Here is a 19661-nt window from a genome sequence, read left to right as displayed (position 1 = left end):
CACCACGTGTGATTGTCCCATGCAGTAGCAGCCTGAGAGGCTCCAGTTCACAGCTCCTTTTAGAGGAACAGAATGCATAAGGGATGTGAAGCCCTTGGAGGTTCCGAGGCATGGAGGGCAGTGGTGGTGCTTGGACTGTCTGTCCTAAAACTGGTGGACAGTCACGTGGCATTTGTGCCTTCTAGATATGAGTAGCTTCTTCCCTGCTAAACCACCCTCTTGCACTGCTTGTCCTGTGTTGTCTGTCTGCAATTTTTCCATGTCCTTTTACGTTTGATTGAATCAGCTGAGAAACTAAATTGCACCACAGGCAGTGCTGTTGAATGCTGCCGACTGCCAGCCTGCCCCCTTACTAACTGAGGGGCTGGGTACATTAACTGGCTTCCCTGGGGCACCTTGAACGTGCAGGCAGCTGCAGCGGTGGCACAAAGGTGCTCTCTTTGGGCTGTGCTTGCTCTGGAAAGACACTTGTCATGGCTGTTGGCACTGCGACTGTCCAGTCACCTGTAATACTGCCTGCTGGCAGGTGCTGTGTGTCATTCCTCACTGGCTGCATCTTGGGACTGGGTGAAGTACAGATGATGAGCAAAATGTCCTTTTCCTGAGTTACGTTCCCAGTACTATAGCAGTCCTCGTAACATGTATTTTTTATGCTCTGCTGCTTAGATCTCCTTAGGCTACACATCTGCAGTGGCTCCCCCTTCCCTCCCAGCCAGCAAACCTCTCTATCACAGCGATGCAAAAACCTTACTGAATCAGAAGCAGCTTCAGTTCTGGTGCATAGGGTGAGGTTTCATGGGTCAGCTGAGCCACCCTAGCAGCTAGCTCCCCAGAAAGCTTCCTTCCTTCCATGCCCAATTCTGTTTGGTGCTGGTGCAGACATTTGTGTACCCTTCAATGAGTGGATCAACTCAATCAACTGGCAGCCTGTTTGCAGCTTTTTTCCCCTCTGGACTAGCTTTTTGCCACGCTGTCAGGATGAATCTGCTCACGGTGCAGCAAGAGGTGGGTAGTGAGGGTGGGGCATAGCAGCAGGCTGAGATCTGTTTAGCTTTCTGATGGACCTCACCTTTCTGATAGCTTCAAGTGTTTTGACAATACTGGCAGAATAAGAATGAGCAGAATATGTATTTCTCTTACAATATCTGAAAAATCCACATAAACTGAAGCTGTATTTTGCTTCTTATTAGAAATAACCAACCAGCTTCTGATTTTAGGCCCTTGACTGAGTCCCTTGTGATGTCTTATAATCATATCTGGGCCATCATCCAGTTTCTTTACAATGCCATTGATGTCTTTGACTTCTGTGGTGTATTTTGACAGTTGGACCTTCTGATCCAGCCAGTGAGTCTAACTCCAGCTGGCTGGACACAAGGTCCACCTGCACTGCAGCCTTCTCCTACACCTCTGTGTTAATAATAGATCAATAACACTGATTCCCTGTATAGTATTAGATAGTATAGAAGGTGTTGGGGAGACAAATGGATTGATCCTTAAGGACCTGGAAGTAGCTTGAATGAAAACAGTAGGGATTTGGGAGGGGGGGTGATGAACGTGCACCACTTGTTTGGAGGAAGTTGCTCCATCTGAGTTAATGGACCTGAGTATTTCAATCAGGTACAACCCATGGCTAGAAATTACGATGAAGATCTCTAAGCATCTAACTGGAACACCCTTGCTTTGAGGTTTTCAGGACAGAAACACTAAGCTGAGGAATCAGGAGTTAGTGACTTTCATGCCATCCTTCATGCTGGCTTCTGAGATATCTTTCCTCTGAACTGCCTTTTCTGTGCTAAGAGGAGCAGCTCTAAGCCCAGGTCAAGGGTCTACTGTGCCATTTACTTTTTAATTGCTTGTTTTGACTGGCTTTGTTTGTGCTACAGCTGGAGCTTCCCAGGTCAAATGGAACAAGAAAAATGCCAACTGTTTAGCAACAAGCCATGATGGGGATGTCCGAATATGGGACAAAAGGGTGAGTTGAGGGTCCCTTGAGCAGCTGGTGCATATTCCCACCTACCCAATACAGACACCCCTCTGGTCACAGATAAATATGATAAAAATGTACTACTTTATCCCAAATCTCTCTTGTGAGTCGATTTAAACTAGAGAGAATTGGGAGCTCACGAGCCTGAAGAGAGCATGTAGATAGCCTCCTTCCCCAGAAATTGTGCCCATTAACATTTTGATTTCATAGTACTTAACTGTTTTACTGAGTATAAAGTATGGTTCAGGGCTGCACTTGGTTTGCCACACCTTCGCAGGACCTTTCCTTCAACTGCTTTTGCGGAGCTATTTGCCCTTCCCCAGCAGGAGGGTGTTCTACCTCTTGCCCTTGTTAAAGTGTCTCTTTTTATGACAAAGAACTAGACCAAATTTTGGGAGTCCTGTGCTGAGAAGGAAAATGTCTCTCCTTGCAGAAACCCAGCACTGCAGTAGAGTACTTGGCAGCTCATCTCTCTAAAATCCATGGTCTGGATTGGCATCCTGACAATGAGTATACATTGGCCACTTCCAGCCAGGACAACTCTGTCAGGGTAAGTGTTGCTTCTGGGACTCCTGCTTGGGAGACGTCAGGATGGTGGAGCAGATCCCCTTCTACTACTGCTGAGGTCTTGTGGAGTGCTTGCCATTGGCAAGATCTGGATCCTTATTTTTTGGTTTCTGGCAGCCTGTGTGTGTTGAGCCAGGGGTGTGCTTACAGAACCAGCAGAGAAATCATTGCGGGATGGGTGCACGTATGTTTGCCCATGTATCTGTGGTGGTTTGGGCAGTACTGAAGCTGAAAACAACCACCTCCACCTGTTGCTTGCCAGAAGGGAGCTGGCCACACATGCCAAAAGAGCCTTCTCCCCAAAATGCAGTGTTGCCAGCCTCAAGCTGATTACAGCAACTTGGGGGGAGGCATACTCCAGCCCCTGGGGTTCCCAAACTTGTGTTGAATTGGGTTATCAATGAGAGACTGCCTGCAAGCATTGCTATGCAGGGCCTTTTACTTGCGGGGGAAATAGTGTGCTTTATATGTCAGCCAAATGGAGTTCATTCACATTTAGCTAAGCTCTGAGGCAAATGCAATTGATGTGTATTCTTGCAAAGCAAAAGGTTAGATTCTTCATTACAAAATTACCAGTAACAGCAGGGTGGGCCTGCCTCCAGTCTGGACTGGCACATTGGCTGGGAGCCTGCAGGTTACCTTGTAGCTCTGAAAGCCCAAGCAGGCTGCCTGTCTCCCTGCTCTAATTACTCAAGCTATGATCACTGTGAATATGACCCCAAGTCACTTGTTGTCTAAGGGATGCTGCCAGATGCTGATAGCTTGATATTTGTCCTTTGGGGCCATCTCTGCTGTTAATGAATGGGATTACTAACGATGCTGTGGGCACCCTGGCATGTTTTTTGCTCTGTTATATCTGCAAGCCGCATGGAAAACTGCAGCCTGAAAGTATAGCCAGCTGACTCCTGCCTTTGCTTGTCTTTTTGTTTTTTTTTTAAGTTCTGGGATTACCGTCAGCCTCGGAAATACCTCAGTATCCTTCCCTGCCAGGTTCCTGTCTGGAAGGCAAGGTACACGGTGAGTGAGAAACTCCCACCAGCCCCACTTGTGCTGTGAGAGCAAATGCACAGAGACATTAAATAAAGAAGAACTGCTGAAGTGCTTCTCACCAGTTCTACTGCTGGATATGATTAAGTTGATTTTAAAAATCCCTCTTGGTGCTTAAAAGGCCTAGAAAAACAATGTCCTCAATGGGGGCACTTGGGAAAAGGAATGACTAGTAGTGTGAGATCCCAGGCTTTGGCATTGTCCTCCTGGGGGGGGGGGGGCGGAACCCAGGTGCAGGTGGTTGGCTTTGGGAGCAGGAGGCTCAGAAAGTGGCTGCTGCTCTTGCTGTCCTGTTTTTTCTGCTCGGCTCCAGTATCGGTACCTGTTGCACAGAGCAATGCGGCCGTCTTCTGCCATCTCTGAGTGCTTCCTCTACCCCTAAGGTTTCCAAGTGTGCCACAGTGGGCTCTTGCAGCATATCAAATCCAAGAACTGTTGCCTTTTATAGAGTAAGCACCCAGCCATGTGAAGCTAAGGCTCTTAACATCAGTGACATCCGTTCTCTTCCCCAGACATCTGAATGTGGCCTGAAGCCAGTGCTGTACCTTGAGCCTTTGATCCCCTTTCCCATCCCCCTGGTGGGGGGTGTAGGACTGGGTTCCAGTGTTCCTCTAAGCGTCGTGACCCTGAGCAGCTGCTGGGACTCAGTCCCCAGGCAGCAGTTCTTGCAGCTCCAGGCAAATTGCCATAAGGATCCCATGTGAAAAGTCAAGGGTGAAATCCCTCTAGCCTCACAGCTGAAAAGTGAGGAAGCAGCAGAAAGAAATTATTAATCTTAAGTGAGCTGCATTGAATATCTCTGTGTACTACATCTCATCCCTTGTAAGACACTGTTTTTGCACAGCAATTGCCTTGGACCCTCCCAGGACCCTCCCTGGTTCTGTTTTGTGTTGAGCTCTTTTAAAACCCATGCATTCTTGTTGGTGGGAAAAGGGGAAAATTAGAGTATGATAACAGCAGCATGGGAGCATAATTCCTCAAGGCTAACTGGAAGGGTGTTTCTCTCTCAAGCCTTTCAGCAATGGACTGGTGACAGTGATGGTCCCCCAGCTCCGGCGAGAGAACAGTCTCCTTCTCTGGAATGTCTTTGACTTGAACACACCTGTCCACACTTTCGTGGGACATGATGACGTGGTGCTGGAGTTTCAGTGGAGGAAGCAGAAAGAAGGTGAGTTCAGGGCTGGATGTGTTCTCTCCCTTGCGCTGTGGCCATCGGCAAACCAGGGGTGTGGAGGCCTGGCTCCTGGCTGCGATACTTATGCTATTGCCATTTGACTCTTGTCTTTCCTTGGAGTAGCTCCTACCCACTTTCCTGCCCCCCCCAAGTTACAGCTGTTTTTGTACTTGTTTTATGGCACTGCCCACAGAAGCATTGCCCTGTTGTTTCCATGCTAACAAAGCAACTCTACCGAATGCTGAATGGGTCAGTGGTGACTCTTAATTGCTTCCATTCTCCTGTGAATCTATTTTTAAATGGATCTTTCAGAATAAATTGTACAAACTATTAGATGGGTGCACGAGTGCAGGCACCCTCCCCCTGCTCAGTTAACAGGCTAACCAGTTAACCCCTCACATCACTGACTAGATCAGCAGCCTCCAGCATATCCCAGACCACAGACCCAGTGAATCCACCTTATCTGTGTGCTGGCAAAGGCAGGAGAGGAAGAGCGTGGGATAGAGAGGCTGCTGTTAGAGTTCAATCCTGACTAAATTTCCAGTGTAGGCAGCTAAATATAGGAGATTACATATTAGAGGTTGGATAACGACACAGAGCACAGCTTTGTTTCCAGCACCTTAGCTGCCATCAACAGAACAAGCATGTCTGGCTTTGTCATCACTTGTGGTACGGCTTTGCAGTGCCGTGTAAAAGCTCTGGTCCAACCCTCTGCCACCAGCTGCTGGGGCAATTCAGCTAAGTCACCTTCTTCTCTATACCTTGCTTTTCCTCTTTCAAAAAGAGTAGAGCGATATAGAACCATGTTAGGATCTGGAGGCGCAGTCTAAGACAGTTTGTGAATGAACATTCAAGCAGGCTTGGACCACAGTTGTGTTGTCTTAGCTGAGTTAATAGATATATATCCGAGGCTGGAAGTCATGCTAATCTCGAGCAACATAAATCAATCATACAAGCATTCCAAGTCCACTTCAATGTGGAGACAACTAAGATAGCACAAATCTCCTTCCACAGTGTCTGCTGTGCTGTATTTAGACAGCCCCTGTGCCTCAGCAGAGGGGTGTAGGAAGCAGCTGTGCAGCAGCAAATTCTTAAGCGTAGCAGCTGTTTGACAAGGGAAACTTAAACTGTATCACAAGGCCTAAACATGGGCATAAATAAGTCTGTGTACATTTATCTGTTCGTATATAGTATGTGGCTAGATGTATTTCATTACAACCTGAACTTGTCTTGGCATCATCCAAGTCTTTCAGAAGGAAAAAGAGGGAGGGTAGAACCAGCTTTCCTTAGCTTAGAAATGTTTTAAAACATCTGCATCTTGAAACAGATATGATGAACTAAAAGATATTTTGACTTTACAGTTATTGTAAATATATATCTGTGTCTCAACTATATTATTTCTTCTATTTAAATAAGTATTGCAGTAGATCTTGTTCATTCCTAGCTGGAAAACTTGCATCACATTCATTATACTTACTTTGTGCTTTTCGCCTGTAAATTATACCCCATTTAGAGGTGTGGTAACCATGGTACAGGGAGGCATAAAGGCTGATGCACCTAGGTCAATTCAAAGCAGAAAAGGACTCACTCTGGCTTTTGGTTTAGAGCCTTATCCATTGGATGTCCCTGCTGGCCTGCTTGAATCTGTTTACACTAAATGCAGGGCTGAGATAATCTCTGTCTTCAGCAGGGTCTATAAGTTGTTTCTGTCCTTTTTAGGTTCTAAAGACTACCAGCTGGTTACGTGGTCCCGTGATCAGACTCTGCGGATGTGGCGGATTGATTCTCAGCTGCAGAGGGTACGTAAACACTTTGAACTGTAGACAGTTTTCTTACAGGCTGGTTTCACCTCCCTTTCCTTGCATTCCCAGTCACTCCTCTGACATCCTAGAGCTGCAGATGCAGCAGCCAGCTGCCATTTCACTTTCCTCTTCGGCTCCAACCCAGAAACATCTCCAGGGAGACCTGTGATGGGCCCTCTCTGTGTCTGTGCCTCAAAAACTTCTGTGGAAGTGCAAGGCTTCTTTTGTTGTATAACAGTAAGCGTAGAAGTCATTTGGAAGGAGGTGGAGATCAGTTACTGCTTGCATTGCCTCTGAAGATGCCACCTCCATGGCTGCAAGACTGTATGACTCTTTCTTTCTTGGCATTTTAGATATCAGGTAAACGTAGGGATTGTGCCCTCCACTTCCTCCCCTTGTTTCCTTTGCCTTTTACCGTGGTGCAGGCAGTGTGAATCCTGTTGTTCTGCTGTCTGGCAGCAGTTACAAATCGCTGATGCAATTACTAGAACAGCTGTGCTGGGTCAGACCAGAGGTTCATATGGCCATGATGGCCCATATTGCCCTGTCTCCAGCTGTGGGTGTCTTGGAAGAGGATAAGAACAAGGCAAGTATGGAGTGATGTTTCTCTCAAATGCCCTCCCAGGCTCCTGCAGTTTGCAGCTTAGAGGCTCATTGAGTCTGGCGTCTTTGTATTTGACAGAGCTAGATGAGTTTCACTTCCATAGACTTGTTCTGTCTTTTCCTGGACCTGTGTAAATTTTTGTCATCTTAAACATCCTATGAACAAGGAGTTTCATGGCTTTTCTGCATGTTATGTGGAAAAGCAGCTCCTTTCATTTGTTTATTTTGCAACCTGCTAGTTTCATTACATTGAAGGTGAAATGAGCAGCCATCTTGTCTGTGCTACTCATGATTCTGTAGACCCCCATAATATCCCTCCTCAGCTGCCTCTTTTTTCAAGTCAAAAGGTCTTGATTTGCTTCATCCCTTGTACAAAAACTTTGATTGTCCTTTAGTCTATCATGACCCTTTTTCAGTTCTACTGTATAGTTTTTGGTTTGGGGATCTGGACTTTGTTTTTTCCAAAGAATTCCAAGTACTCATTTTGTTTTTAAAATTGTTGGGCATAATTCCATGAAAACATCAGCTTAGTCTGGCCTCTACATCTTGTTCCCTCAGTCAGCTTGAATTTGCCATTTTTCCCCTGTATGCATTGCTTTATATTTATCTGAACTGAAGTTCATCTTTCATTTTAGTATAGTTACTCCTGTAAGGTCCTTCTGTGACTGTTTGCAGTCTGCCACTCTTGTTACTAGCCTGAATAACTTGGTGGCATCAGCAAACCTGGTCATGTCACTATTCACCTCCTATTCCAGGTTTTTAATGAATATGTTGAGAAGCATGTGTTGCCAGCACAGATCCTGCAGGAGTCCTGCAGGTCTGTAACAAACCTTCTCTGTGAAAAATGACCCTTTACTCCTACCTGATATATTTGTGAATATTGTATTTCTTTCCTGTCTTTAAACCAATTGTTCATCCATGTCAGAGCCTTTACTCTTCCTTTGCTGGCTCCCACTCTTTTGTCTTTGTCTGGATCAAACTACACACGTGATGGCACGTTGCTGGTGACCAATGCTGTAATTTGCTACATTGCACCCTTATCCTTTCTCCTCCCTGTGTTTCTTCTCTTCATCTCCCCTGTTTTCTTGTGCTAAACTTAAAATACAAGTTTTCATGGTGTCTTTTTGATACAGGACCTAGAACACTAGGGCCCCTAGTATGTACCTGGGTCTCTAGATCCTACTGGAATGTAAATATCAAAAGCAGAAAGTGTGCTACTATTATATCTGATCTAAAAAATTAAACCAGTTTTGACAAATTAATTCAAGGAATTAAAGTCATATCAGCTTTAGTTTTGAATAAAGTAAAACCTCTGTTACTTAGACTGGCCCTGTCAATTAAGTGGCTTTGTAAGTGAGCAGGAGATTTGGCCAGGCTGTCTGAGGTGACAGAGCTGAGGATGCTGGAAAGTGGAAGATCATCTGTCTTTGTCACAGAAACAATGCTGAGGTCTTAGTTATGACTGTTGCGTGGACAGACTTACCTTGCAAATCCAGCTCCCGGGAGAAATGAGTTGTTCAGTGGTGGCTCTTTCCACGGTTTGAGTTCTGTTGTGCAGCATGGGGGTGTGTTTGTTCTTTTCAGCTGTGTGCTAATGATATCCTGGATGGAGTCGAGGACCTCATTGATGGGATTTCTCATCTGCCAGAGCCAGACAAGACCCTTCACCCCCAGGACTCTGAGCCCCAGCATAACTCTGGGCATGGAGATGAGGAAGGTGAGACAAGCAATGGCACTTCAAACACCATCTCTCTTTGTGTTGGGAAGGAGATTTATCTTGGCATAAGAAAATAACATTGTAGGCAAAGCACAAACTGGTGCTGTTTCAAAGGTTAATGGATTTCCCATCTGGGAGGAGGGAAAACACAGGCATTTCTCAGGATTTTTCTCCTCTAAAATCTCAAGTTTTTTCTCCTCTAACACAATGATGTCATTCTAGCTGTAAAACAGAGCTCTTCGTTGTCACTAATATCATTTAGTTGCATTCTCTTTAGGTCATGGTTGTGGCTTACTACCAAAAATAAGTCAATCGGAAAGTCAGATCTGGCTCTTAAGAAGGTAGTTCAGTTTAAGCTGAGAGATGAGCCCACAGAAGAGGGGAGTGCATGGGTAAGGCACTCTGACACAAGCTGCTTACATCATACCTGCTACCTAAATGCTTCTGCTGGGGTCACTATGTGAACTAACATGGAGATGCTTGCTGGTGTCTTCCCCCATCCACCAGAAGTAGTATGGAGAGAGCTCGTGAATTTTTGTTCAAGTATTGATGAGAGGTGGCTGAAGGCTGGCAGAGCAGAGAGGGAGGGATGATCTCTCTGACTTCTGCATACCAGATGGGAATGGGTCAGAGGCTTTAACAGAAAGCATTTTGCAAATCGTAGCTTCCAGAAAGCACAGATTTGGCTTTATGGAAGAGAAGGCATACAAGAAAGGAATGCAAAGGAGAGTTTGTGTGGTTAAGGCTCTGGCCAGGTTAAACATTCAGGGTGTTAGTGTTTGAAGAGTGCAAGTACCAGAATAGAAGAGATCGCAGCAGCTGAGACCCATGGTGATGATGTGCATGTGAAAAAGCTATCTAAAGAGATTTCTATGTCTAATACTGAGGGAGAAGAAATGGGTGCTCCCTTGCCTTTGTATCAGCTTGGGTTTAAATTCACAGGTCCTTTCTGTATTGTAGTAGGGTGCCATGATGGATCCCCATGTGAGAGGCTTACTGGGAAGCAATGTGATTCTCCCTTTGACTTGCCAAGAAACTGGAGAGAAGGGGAAGAAGTGGTCTAATATGTGTCCTCTGAATAAAGGAGCCAGCTGCGAGGTTCCTTAGGGAAGGCATCTCTTCCTAACTGGAAGTTTCCTGCCCAGCAAATCCCAGTGAAGTTCTTCTCTGCTGCCTGTCCTGTATGGCAGCAGAACAAGTTTCTAAAAATTGTCAGCACCTCTGTCTGCATGAGGGTTTTATAATATGATAGAAAAAGCCCCAGTTACCTGTGCTTACCATGTGCAGTACTGTGAACTGAAGCACAGCCTCCCTTGCTCCAGCTGGGAGCATTAAGTGTTTTCATTCTGGGTGCCTGACCTCTGTTTTTCCACAGGAGAGAGTTAACTCTTTCACTGTCCCTGATGAGGTCACATTCATATGTCCTATGTGGTTTCTGTGTGGGTCTGGCTTTGGTTCGGACTGTTAAAGTTTCCCTTGTGGCCAAAGGGAATGAAAATGGCTTTTCTGTAGCAGGGTAGATTTTGCTGCAAATCCTGTGACTGCAGGATCAATGCACAAGCAAGTCCCTAGGTAGGATTTTCAGTTCTTTCTAGGCTAAAAGCTATTGTGGACTGTTGATGTTTCACCCTGGAGGTGGCTGCATTTCAGCTGCAGACAAAGTCTCCATGTTATATTAGTAAAGCACTTTGGGGGATCTTTGAAGAGAACAGTGCTCTGCAGATAAATCAGAAAGCCCACCAGCTGTCTTCAGTCTACAGCTCTCCTCACTGGCTGCTGCCTATAAAGGATCTTTAGGAGTCTAAACAAATAATGTGGGCTTTTGGGGATTGGAAACTAATTGGAAGAGAAAGGGAGGAGAAGACAAAGGGAGGGTACTGCCCATATTTGGAACCTCAGAGATGGCTTTTCAGTAAGCTATGTGGTGTCTTGAGCTAGAAATAATGATCTTCCCTGAGAGCCACTGATCTTCTAATCCCTTTTTCAGCTCCCTTCTGTGAAGTATATCTAAGCACTACAATAAAATCACAAACACGAATGAGTAGCTAAGCATCCTACCTATCCAAATTCAGCAACCCACTGGGCAGCAGTAAAACCAGATACATTTGTCCCAGCAGCAAAGTCAGTAACTTTTAGGCAAACGCCTGTAAAAGGACAGCTTTTTGCATTTCTTGTCATTTATTTTTTTGGTAGGAATAGTCTGTGCAATATGATATTGCAAGCGTGAGAATGACAGCTGAATAATCAGGACTTCCCTTGTGTCCTTGGAACCATCATCAAAAAATACATTTGGTCATTCTAGGAAGTGGTGCCGCAGCGAACCCCCCTTCAGATGGAGCTGCCCCTGCCCTAATGGGGATCTATAGCGAGATAGGAGGCAAAAGCCAGGCATGACCACAGGCAGAGACCAATTCTTCTGAAACTCAGTCAGGTTTGCTATCTTAACCATAATTTCTTGTGTCCTGCAGTGCTTGCCTGGCTGTCTAAATGTCTTCTGGCCTTCAGGGGTTATTGTCTTCCTGAAAACGGTTGGAACTGGACAGCTAGACCCAGCATTTAGATGAGTCTTTAAAGACCATTAAAGCACTAGGGTGCTTTGCAACATTAAATGCAAACGGCTGCTACAAATGAATTAAGCCTCTACTAGGGCCAGAAATACCCTCTTCTCTCTCCCAAAGCCTTATTGTGCTTTGGAAGCATTCCCTGAAAGCCAAGAACGGTGGGGTGTGAGTCCCAAAGACCAGAGCTCCTCCTGGAGACTGCTTTGGCAGCAGTTCTTTCCTCCTGAACAGAGAGGCTCCAGTTCAGCTGTTTGTGACTCTGGCAGTACTGTGTAGGGAGGAGAAGGGGTCTCAGATGAGTAGAGACAGACCATTTAGGGCTGTACAGAGTACAGGCAGCTTCTGTAACTTTCCTGGGAAACCTGTGTGCAGACAGGTTTGGTTTTTTGCAGAGCAAGTCTCAGAAGCCTGCCTCTAAACAACAGCTGAGACCCTCCAGCTTGCAGGTCTTTGCCAGGTAAAACTCATACCTCCATGTGTCAGAAGTGCAGAGGAAAGTCTTGGCTGCCTCCTGGCATCAGGTGCCAAAAGTCTGTCTATTATAGCTTGTCTGAACCTGTTCTCCATCTTTCCTGTCAGCCTTAAAAGAAGATTTCCTGAATGACCCCCTGGTGGGAAAGAAAACGGACCAGCTGGGGCTGCCTCAGACACTGCAGCAGGAGTTTTCACTGATCAACGTGCAGATCCGAAATGTCAATGTGGAGGTAAAGAGTTTCCTTTTTCTGGCTTGTTAGGAGGGGATGTGGGCAGGTTGGCTCACTGGATCTTTTTGAGGGGAACCTTTTTTGCTGCAGTGACTGCTACCTGTAAACAAGGTCTATTTTGAGCTGTAGAGATCCTTGTGGCCAGGGTTAGTAGGAAAGAGGATAATCCCAGACACTGGGAGTGAGGGAAGTATTTCAGCACAGTAAGTACACTGGTGCTGGTCCTGAGAAGGCTGGACGGTGTTTTCCCCTCTTGCTAGATTGCAGAGTGGAAAGTGACTTGTTCCACTACGTGCAGCTGATCTCATTTCAACTGTTTCTGAACCTGATCTGCTGAGCCCTCCCTGTCCTGCACTCTCTCCCTCAGTTTTGGCATCTGCCTTGCACGCCAAACCCTCCTCTGTGCACAGAAGCTGGGTGGAGGCATAGTACTGTACTGGGATGAGAGGCTTGAGGCAGCTGTCTGTCTCCTTTCCCACCCCTGTGGTTTCACAGCTCATGGCATGATCCTGATGTAGTTTCCTGAGACAGTGCTGTATGATCTTAGATGGTGCCTATTACTGCAACACCTGGGCCTGGAGCTTTCCACAGCCAGGTGAAGTGGGATGAGGTGCAGTGGCTGTTGGGAGCAGAGCCTGATTCCTGGCACAGCCTGGGCTGGCTGTGGTCTCCAGATGTTGGGATGCTGGACTGGCAGTCTGCTGGTGCGAGCTGAGTCTGTCCCCATCTGCCTGGTGCTTTTTGCTGTCTCTGTGTTCACTGCCTTTGAGAACAGCATGACTTTGTCTTATGGGTGTGCAGAGGAATCAGCCCCTCAGCATGAATTTAAGCCACTATAAGTTTAAAGGTCCTTGGAGATTTAACTACAGAGCAATTGCTTTTCCTCACACAGATGGATGCGGTGAGTCGTAGCTGTACGGTGTCAGTGCACTGCGGCAACCACAGAGTCAGGATGCTGGTGATGTTCCCTGTACAGTATCCCAATAATGCTGCACCATCCTTCCAGTTCATCAACCCGACCTCAATCACTGCCTCCATGAAGGCAAAGCTGCTGAAGGTGTGTGAGGAGTGTACGCTGTCTTTATAAATATACAAATGCTGGACACTTGATGTCTAGTTTACTGACACAATAAAACATTTGACCTTGCTGAAGACATACCACAGGTCACTTTGAACTGATACATTGTGGAGCTCCTAGGATGAGGTTTTTGTTGGGCTTGGAGCCTAGTGTTTGCCTTTCTCCACTGGTGCTTTTGAACTTGCATCCTTCACTGTTACTGTAATCCTGTGTGATGTGTATTGCCTGAGGATCCCTAACATCCTTCTCCTCATGCAGTTGCCCCCAACCCCATAATAGACGAAATCACCAGCTAAGCATCCAGGTGCAGAAAGTTAATATTTTTGAGCTGAGATGTTGCTTCCTGCTCTCCTGCACAAACTGTTTTAAAAATGAGGAGACTTTTTACACAGGCCCCGCTAATTCCAGGCCAGGTGTTTGATCATCTGGTATAGGAAGTCTTATTGCTGATGAAATCCATTCCCCAGCAGCAAGTAGATGGATCAATTTGGCTTCCTTCCTGGAAAAAAAACTGATTCAATCTGCCACAAACTGGTATGGAGCGTATGGGCTACAGTAATATAGAAGCCCAAATCCTGGCTCAGAGCGTGCTCAATCTAGGTGAACCCTCAGTGCTCTGATGAAAGCTCACAGTCGTTCTTCAAAGCAGACAGCACACCAGTAGGTCAGTGTGGCTCCAGTGGATGTTATGGGATGTCTTTGGCCTCTCTGGATCCTGGCATCTTAGTTGTTCTGCAGACAAAAAAGGATGTGGGGAAGGTGTGGTTGTAACCATGATTCAAGCTGCATCTTGTATGTATTCCAGATATTGAAAGACACTTCTCTGCAGAAAGTGAAGCGGAACCAGAGCTGCCTGGAGCCCTGCCTGCGTCAGCTGGTCTCCTGGCTGGAGTCTGTTGTGGTATGGAGAACTGCGTGGGCTTTCTGCCCTAGTTTGTTGTCTTCTCCCACGTCCCACACTTCTGACTCTGCAGTGAGAGTCCAGCCTCATTAGATATGTAAATAGACCCCTGTGACTGACTGTTACATTTGTGTAAGCATTTCTGGTTAATGTTGAAGAAAACTGAGCAGATTATTAGATGTGTTTTGTTTCTGAAAATCAGGCCCTGAAGGTTTGCTGCTTTGGGGAACTCTGCATGCTCACTGAGTTTCAGGTTAGCAGGAATGACTGAGGGTTGGAGCACCTTAGTGGTGCATGGTAGCTTCCCAGCTCAGAGTATATCTCACTAAGTGCCAGGGCATGGTTATCATCTGTGAGAGAAGATGAGAGGCCTCAGGTAGCTGATGGATTCATTCTTGTCTGAAAGGCAGTGGCAGATGTCTTTACCTCCTCAGTTCTAGTCAAAGATCCTGCTAGTCCTATTCTAGGGTCTTTGTGTTCTTCCCTCATAAAAAGAAACTGTGAAAGTCTGTTTTTTCTGAAGCCTTGAGCTGAGGTTTTGTAGAGATGATACTGCAGATAAATCCAAGTCACACTCTGCCCTTAGCTGAGAGATCTGTGATACCTACTCAGCATCCCAGTGTCAAGTATTAGGTTTGTGTGTGGGTGAAGTGTACCGGAGTGGGTGTTTTTAGCATTCAGGAAAAGATTGGAGAGTCTCCTCGGGTTTCTTTTCTGAGAGGCTTTGTTTATTCATCACAAGTAAAGGGCTTTTTTTACATGGAAGGGCTTAATTCTGTTTGGTTTCAGCAGTAATGTTGGAACTTTCTCCATTGTATGGAAATCTGATGACTCAAGTCAGGCGCTGCTGCCTTTAAAGAATTCCTTTAAACCTAAGCCGTAGTACTCTTTGTCCAAATAAATGCAGATTTCTGCCAAAATTCCTATGGATAGGCCTGAGGTCCCCCAGTATTTCATATCACCTGCCTTCCTCACTTCAAGTCTCCCAACCTGCATTTGACCCCCCACAGTTGTGTGATATTCCTATTTAAGGAGACTTTGTCTCACTTGCATCATTGAGGTATCAGGTTTAGCTCAGTTCCCTGTGTTGAGAGTCATATCCAGAGTCTGAAGGTCAGATTTTCTGTATAGTTTCCCACTGTTTCACCCCAAGTTAAGCTCTGTATTTCAACATGGCTGTGGTGGGAGAGAAATCTCTGGACAAGCAGCCAGAGAAGCCCTTTCCTCAAAGGTAATAGTGCTTGCAAGTGCCTTTGCAGCCAGAGCAGTAACCATGCTCTGCGCTTGATCTGCTCTGGCTCAAAGGACAAGCACCTTCCGTGAGGCTGCTTGGCACTGTGGTGCCCAGTGCTCCTGCTGGGTTTCCTTCCTGTGGCAGCAGGAGTGTGACCTTGGGTAACTTCTGTTTCAGAACCAAGAGGACAGCACGTCCAGCAATCCCTACGCTTTGTCAAACTCCGTAACACCCCCTTTGCCCACGTTCGCCCGGGTCTCCAATGCCTATGGCTCCTACCAGGACTCTAACATCCCATTTCCACGGACCTCTGGAGCCAGGTTCTGTGGTGCAGGTTAGCCCCATCGCTGATATGTTACAACAGCTACCAGGGGAATGGTCCTTTTAATATCTTGGGGAACACTTGGCTCTGAACAAGACAAGGCTTTGGTCCCTGCCATGCAATGAGTAAGAAATGGTATTAAAGTAGCGATGTTGTGATAAATTTATAGATAATGAGTCTAGTTAGCAACTGTTTGCAGTTGGTGTTGCATGTGGGATTTTAGGATTTGGAAATGCAGGACTAGTTGAAGAGATGGCCTTTGGCTAGTGGTATGCCAGAAGGATTGACAGACCTTTTACAGAAGACTGGGAATAGCTATTTTCCTTGCCTAGTTCTCTCCATCAAACTGCTGGACATATTTTGGCTCTCAGTCTTCACAAAATTACTGTGATTTAGGATTGAACTTAGGCCTTGCTGAAGCCATACTCTTGTTACTAACCACTCTTTTCTCATTCTGCACCCTTTCTGTTGTTCAAAATAGCTTTCCCAAGGTCATTGGAAAACTTCTCCTAAATGGAAGATGGGGTATAATCACATCCAGGTTTCCAGGAGAGTATGTACAGTGCAAAGATCATCCTTAAAAAACAGGTTAAGGTCTGAGTAAGAGCTGTTAAGTTTCACTGAGCTGTTTCAGATGCAAGCATGCCTCCTCTAGACCTGACCGCATCCTGGTTCAAGCATGTTTTTAAAGCTGCTTTTCATACAGGCCTCACTGAATTCCCAGCAAAAGTACAACAGAGTAGTATTGCATTGAATAGGCTCAGTGAAACCTGCTAAGTCCTGAAACTCTTGCAAGAGTGGGTGGTCGAAGACACTTGAGATGCTAACTAATCGGGTAAGGCTTGTGAGAGAGTGCTTTGGAGTTGGCTTCAGATGGCTTGGGTTATCCTTTTGAAGAGGATAGTTGTACAAGCTGCAGTGGTTTCTCTGCATAGCCAAACATCACTCACTTGCCTCTGGAGTATGAGTGCTTGACAAGTTCTGGTGAAGAGTTAAAACATGAGTATGTATTCGCTCATTTTCTTTTACTGTCTTTTGTCTAACATCTGTGAGCCACTTGAGATGGTGCTTTTCAGACAATCATCTCAACAAAACACACTCTTTAATGGGTTTGCAGGGAGTGGATTTGGGTTGAGAAAATGTGGTTGCCTACTTGTAGTTCAGAAGCGCTCCAGGTAGTGGATAGGCACCCAGCCCCTTGACTCTGAGGCTCCTTGACCAGGTTTCCCTGCGTAAACCACCCCTGGGTTATCTGCTCCTCATTGCATCATCTTTATGCCATGTCCTGCCTCTTCAGGGTACCTGGTGTATTTCACAAGACCCATGACCATGCACCGTGCGGTGTCTCCGACGGAGCCCACACCCAGGTGAGTACCCTGCATCCCATTTGAGGTGTGCTGCTGTCATGGGCAGGAAAGAAGGAGAATATCAGATCCTACACTGGAGCTACTGACCCTCAGAAAGTACTGACCTCTAGTGTTAGCTGTGTCCTCAACACAAGAGAGGCTGGTCCCTTATGTCACTGGCACTCAGCAGAGACCCTTTCCTTCAACACACCTGAAACATTGCTAGCAGCTTGAGTGAGTGGAGATGTCAGTGTGAGCCTCCAGAGCAATTTGGTGGGTGAAGGCTCCTGAAAGTGTATTCTCTTGTTTCTAGGTCCCTGTCAGCTTTATCAGCATACCATAGTGGCCTCATTACTCCAATGAAGATCCGCACAGAGACTCCAGGCAATCTGCGTTTGTACAGTGGGAGTCCAACACGCAGTGAGAAGGAGCAGGTCTCCATTAGCTCCTTCTACTACAAAGAGAGGGTAAGTACCAGACCAAAAAGCCTTTCCTAACACTTCAGCTTTTATGACCTGTATTCCTTTCATATAGCTATGAGCATTGCTGGTAACAGAAGCTTCATATTCCTCTCCAGAAGGCATCCTTTTATGGGCAGCTCTGTAAAAATGTCGCATGGATTTATCTCCTATTATGACTTCTTTACTGATCCTCTCTAGCATTTGACCTGCTTATTTCGATATCTCTCTACACTGACCATCACAGTTTCCTGTCTTCCTTTGCATTACATAGGGTTAAAATCTCACACTTAAGAAGTTGTAGTCTCCAGATAAGTACATATAGTCAACTCTGCTTTTCTCTGCACTCCCTGATGTGTGTAACTGCAAAGGGTTGTGGCTCTCTGCAGGTTATTGACAACCTCTCCTGGGTTATGGGTTATATTTGGGTTATTTCTATTACAGATGTCTCTTTCAGGGTTATGTGCCCCTTTGGACTGTTTTAAATGAAAATCATTCCTACATGATTCTCCAAAGATCTTCCAATCCACATACTTCTGGTTTAGGTGTAGGTCTTGCTGTTGTTGCTGTTTACAAGCAAGGCTTTGGGGGAGAGTGGGATTGTTTCCTTCTAGGATGTAGCGGATGAGGAAGACCCGTTGGTAACTGTAAGGTGGCCATAGGGTAGTTCTGAAGCAGCTGAAGGCCTGGTGTGCCCAGAGCAGATGCTGTGGGAGTAAAAGGCTGTGCAGCTCGCTCAAAAACAAACTCTCTGTGCTTCTGCAGGGGGTGAAATGGCTTGCAAAATGCCTGAGAATTCAGGGCATTTGGGTAGTTTGCCCACTGTCCATGCTGAGAGCACTCATCTGCTGCAGCAATGAAGAGCTTCCAGGTACCCCAAGGAAAGCAAAGAGCTGTCTGCATTCTGCTGCAGTGGGGCTTGGGAACTCCTGTCCTGGGAGCAGAGGGAAAGTCAGAGCCTTAAGCTCTCATCTTTCCTGGGCACTGAAAGTGGTCTTGATTTTCCAGTACTGCTGGACATGACAGTTGACCCCTCTGGGACTGTGTCCTGCTTATGTGATGAGAGTTAGTCATTACATCTACCAGCTGTGGGGAGAGCCTCTCTTCCCCGTTGCAAGCTTTGCCTCCATACAGACCCCAGAAGACTCTTGGAGTCCCTGTTCTGGTTTGTCTACCCACACAAACTTCTTTTTGATGAGAAGAGAAAATGGTGCTGCCTGGTACAAGAATTACAGCCTGTTCTACTCTGTGCAGGAGAGTTTATTTGAAGAGCTACCTCTGTCCTCTGCAGCGTGCTTGTCTCCGACTTGCAGCTCTCTAAGATGACAGACAAGGCTAAAAATAACATATGGAAGCAGCTTGGTGCAATTTCATGTGACCTGTCTCCCCAGCCCTTTTATTGATGGCGACAAGATTTTTGTCGGGGAAAACAGTCAAGAGAACAAAGCATGTGTGTAGCCATGTCTGCCACAGAAAATTCCTGTGTTCCCCTTCCCCGTGCCAAGCTATCTCCTCGCACACTGGGTTGGAAGAAGTGTAAGGGCCCTAGCAGGGAGCTAGCTTAAATGTTCTTGCAGATGAAATAGTTTTAAAAAATCCAAAAAAGCTGTATCTCCCTTCAGCAAAGGTTTTCTGATTCTTCAGGAGTTGATGTCATGGCATCTATTAGATCAATGCTATGTGTTTTTATGTCATTTCATTGTGAGGATTTTAAAAAGCTCAGACTCTGAATCTAGTTAGCTCCTTGCTCTGAAGCTTGGATTTTATATTTGCATTAAATTAACACACAAAATTTCAGTTTTTAACTCATGTTATATAACTTCAGCCCCAAAACTGAATTTGTCAGCGATAACCAGGTATTTAAATCCCATGTAGCAACCACTGGCATCGCTACCATTAGCAAACAAATGGAATTTGCCCATTTCTAGACAGGAAATATGTCATGTTCCCATAAAGGCAGGGGATCTGCTGAACCCAACAGAGATCTCCTTAGGAAACCAAAATGAAACACAATCTGGCACTGAGCCTTTCTGTGCTCAGTTAAATGTGTGTATATATACACACACACACACACACACATATATATATATCTTTCTAACTTTTTATTCACACATGCACACTCCTCCTTTCTTCCTCCCTCTTTTTCACTCCTCAAAAAACCTC

At 45.9% G+C, this 19661-nt stretch overlaps 1 protein-coding gene across 6 annotated transcripts in view; it reads left to right on the top strand.

Annotated features, from left to right (window-relative positions):
• Window positions 1–19661, top strand: part of WDR59 (WD repeat domain 59) — a 50055-nt gene that overhangs the window by 13038 nt on the left and 17356 nt on the right. For all 6 annotated transcript variants that reach the window (XR_012044231.1, XM_072873815.1, XM_072873819.1 and 3 more), the window contains 12 exons: window positions 1884–1972; window positions 2418–2534; window positions 3491–3568; window positions 4610–4766; window positions 6492–6571; window positions 8762–8894; window positions 12035–12159; window positions 13052–13216; window positions 14043–14138; window positions 15550–15706; window positions 16992–17061; window positions 17354–17507. Coding sequence is in view for 5 of the 6 variants with exons in the window: in XM_072873815.1 (XP_072729916.1) it covers window positions 1884–1972; window positions 2418–2534; window positions 3491–3568; window positions 4610–4766; window positions 6492–6571; window positions 8762–8894; window positions 12035–12159; window positions 13052–13216; window positions 14043–14138; window positions 15550–15706; window positions 16992–17061; window positions 17354–17507 (1421 nt within the window). In the remaining variant the exon portion in view is untranslated. The remainder of the gene's footprint in view (window positions 1–1883; window positions 1973–2417; window positions 2535–3490; window positions 3569–4609; window positions 4767–6491; window positions 6572–8761; window positions 8895–12034; window positions 12160–13051; window positions 13217–14042; window positions 14139–15549; window positions 15707–16991; window positions 17062–17353; window positions 17508–19661) is intronic.

Source organism: Ciconia boyciana, chromosome 9 (genome assembly GCF_034638445.1).
Source record: "Ciconia boyciana chromosome 9, ASM3463844v1, whole genome shotgun sequence".
Taxonomy (NCBI): domain Eukaryota; kingdom Metazoa; phylum Chordata; class Aves; order Ciconiiformes; family Ciconiidae; genus Ciconia; species Ciconia boyciana.
The sequence above is the reverse complement of the archived record's forward strand: the minus strand, read 5'-3'. Positions and strand labels throughout refer to the sequence as shown.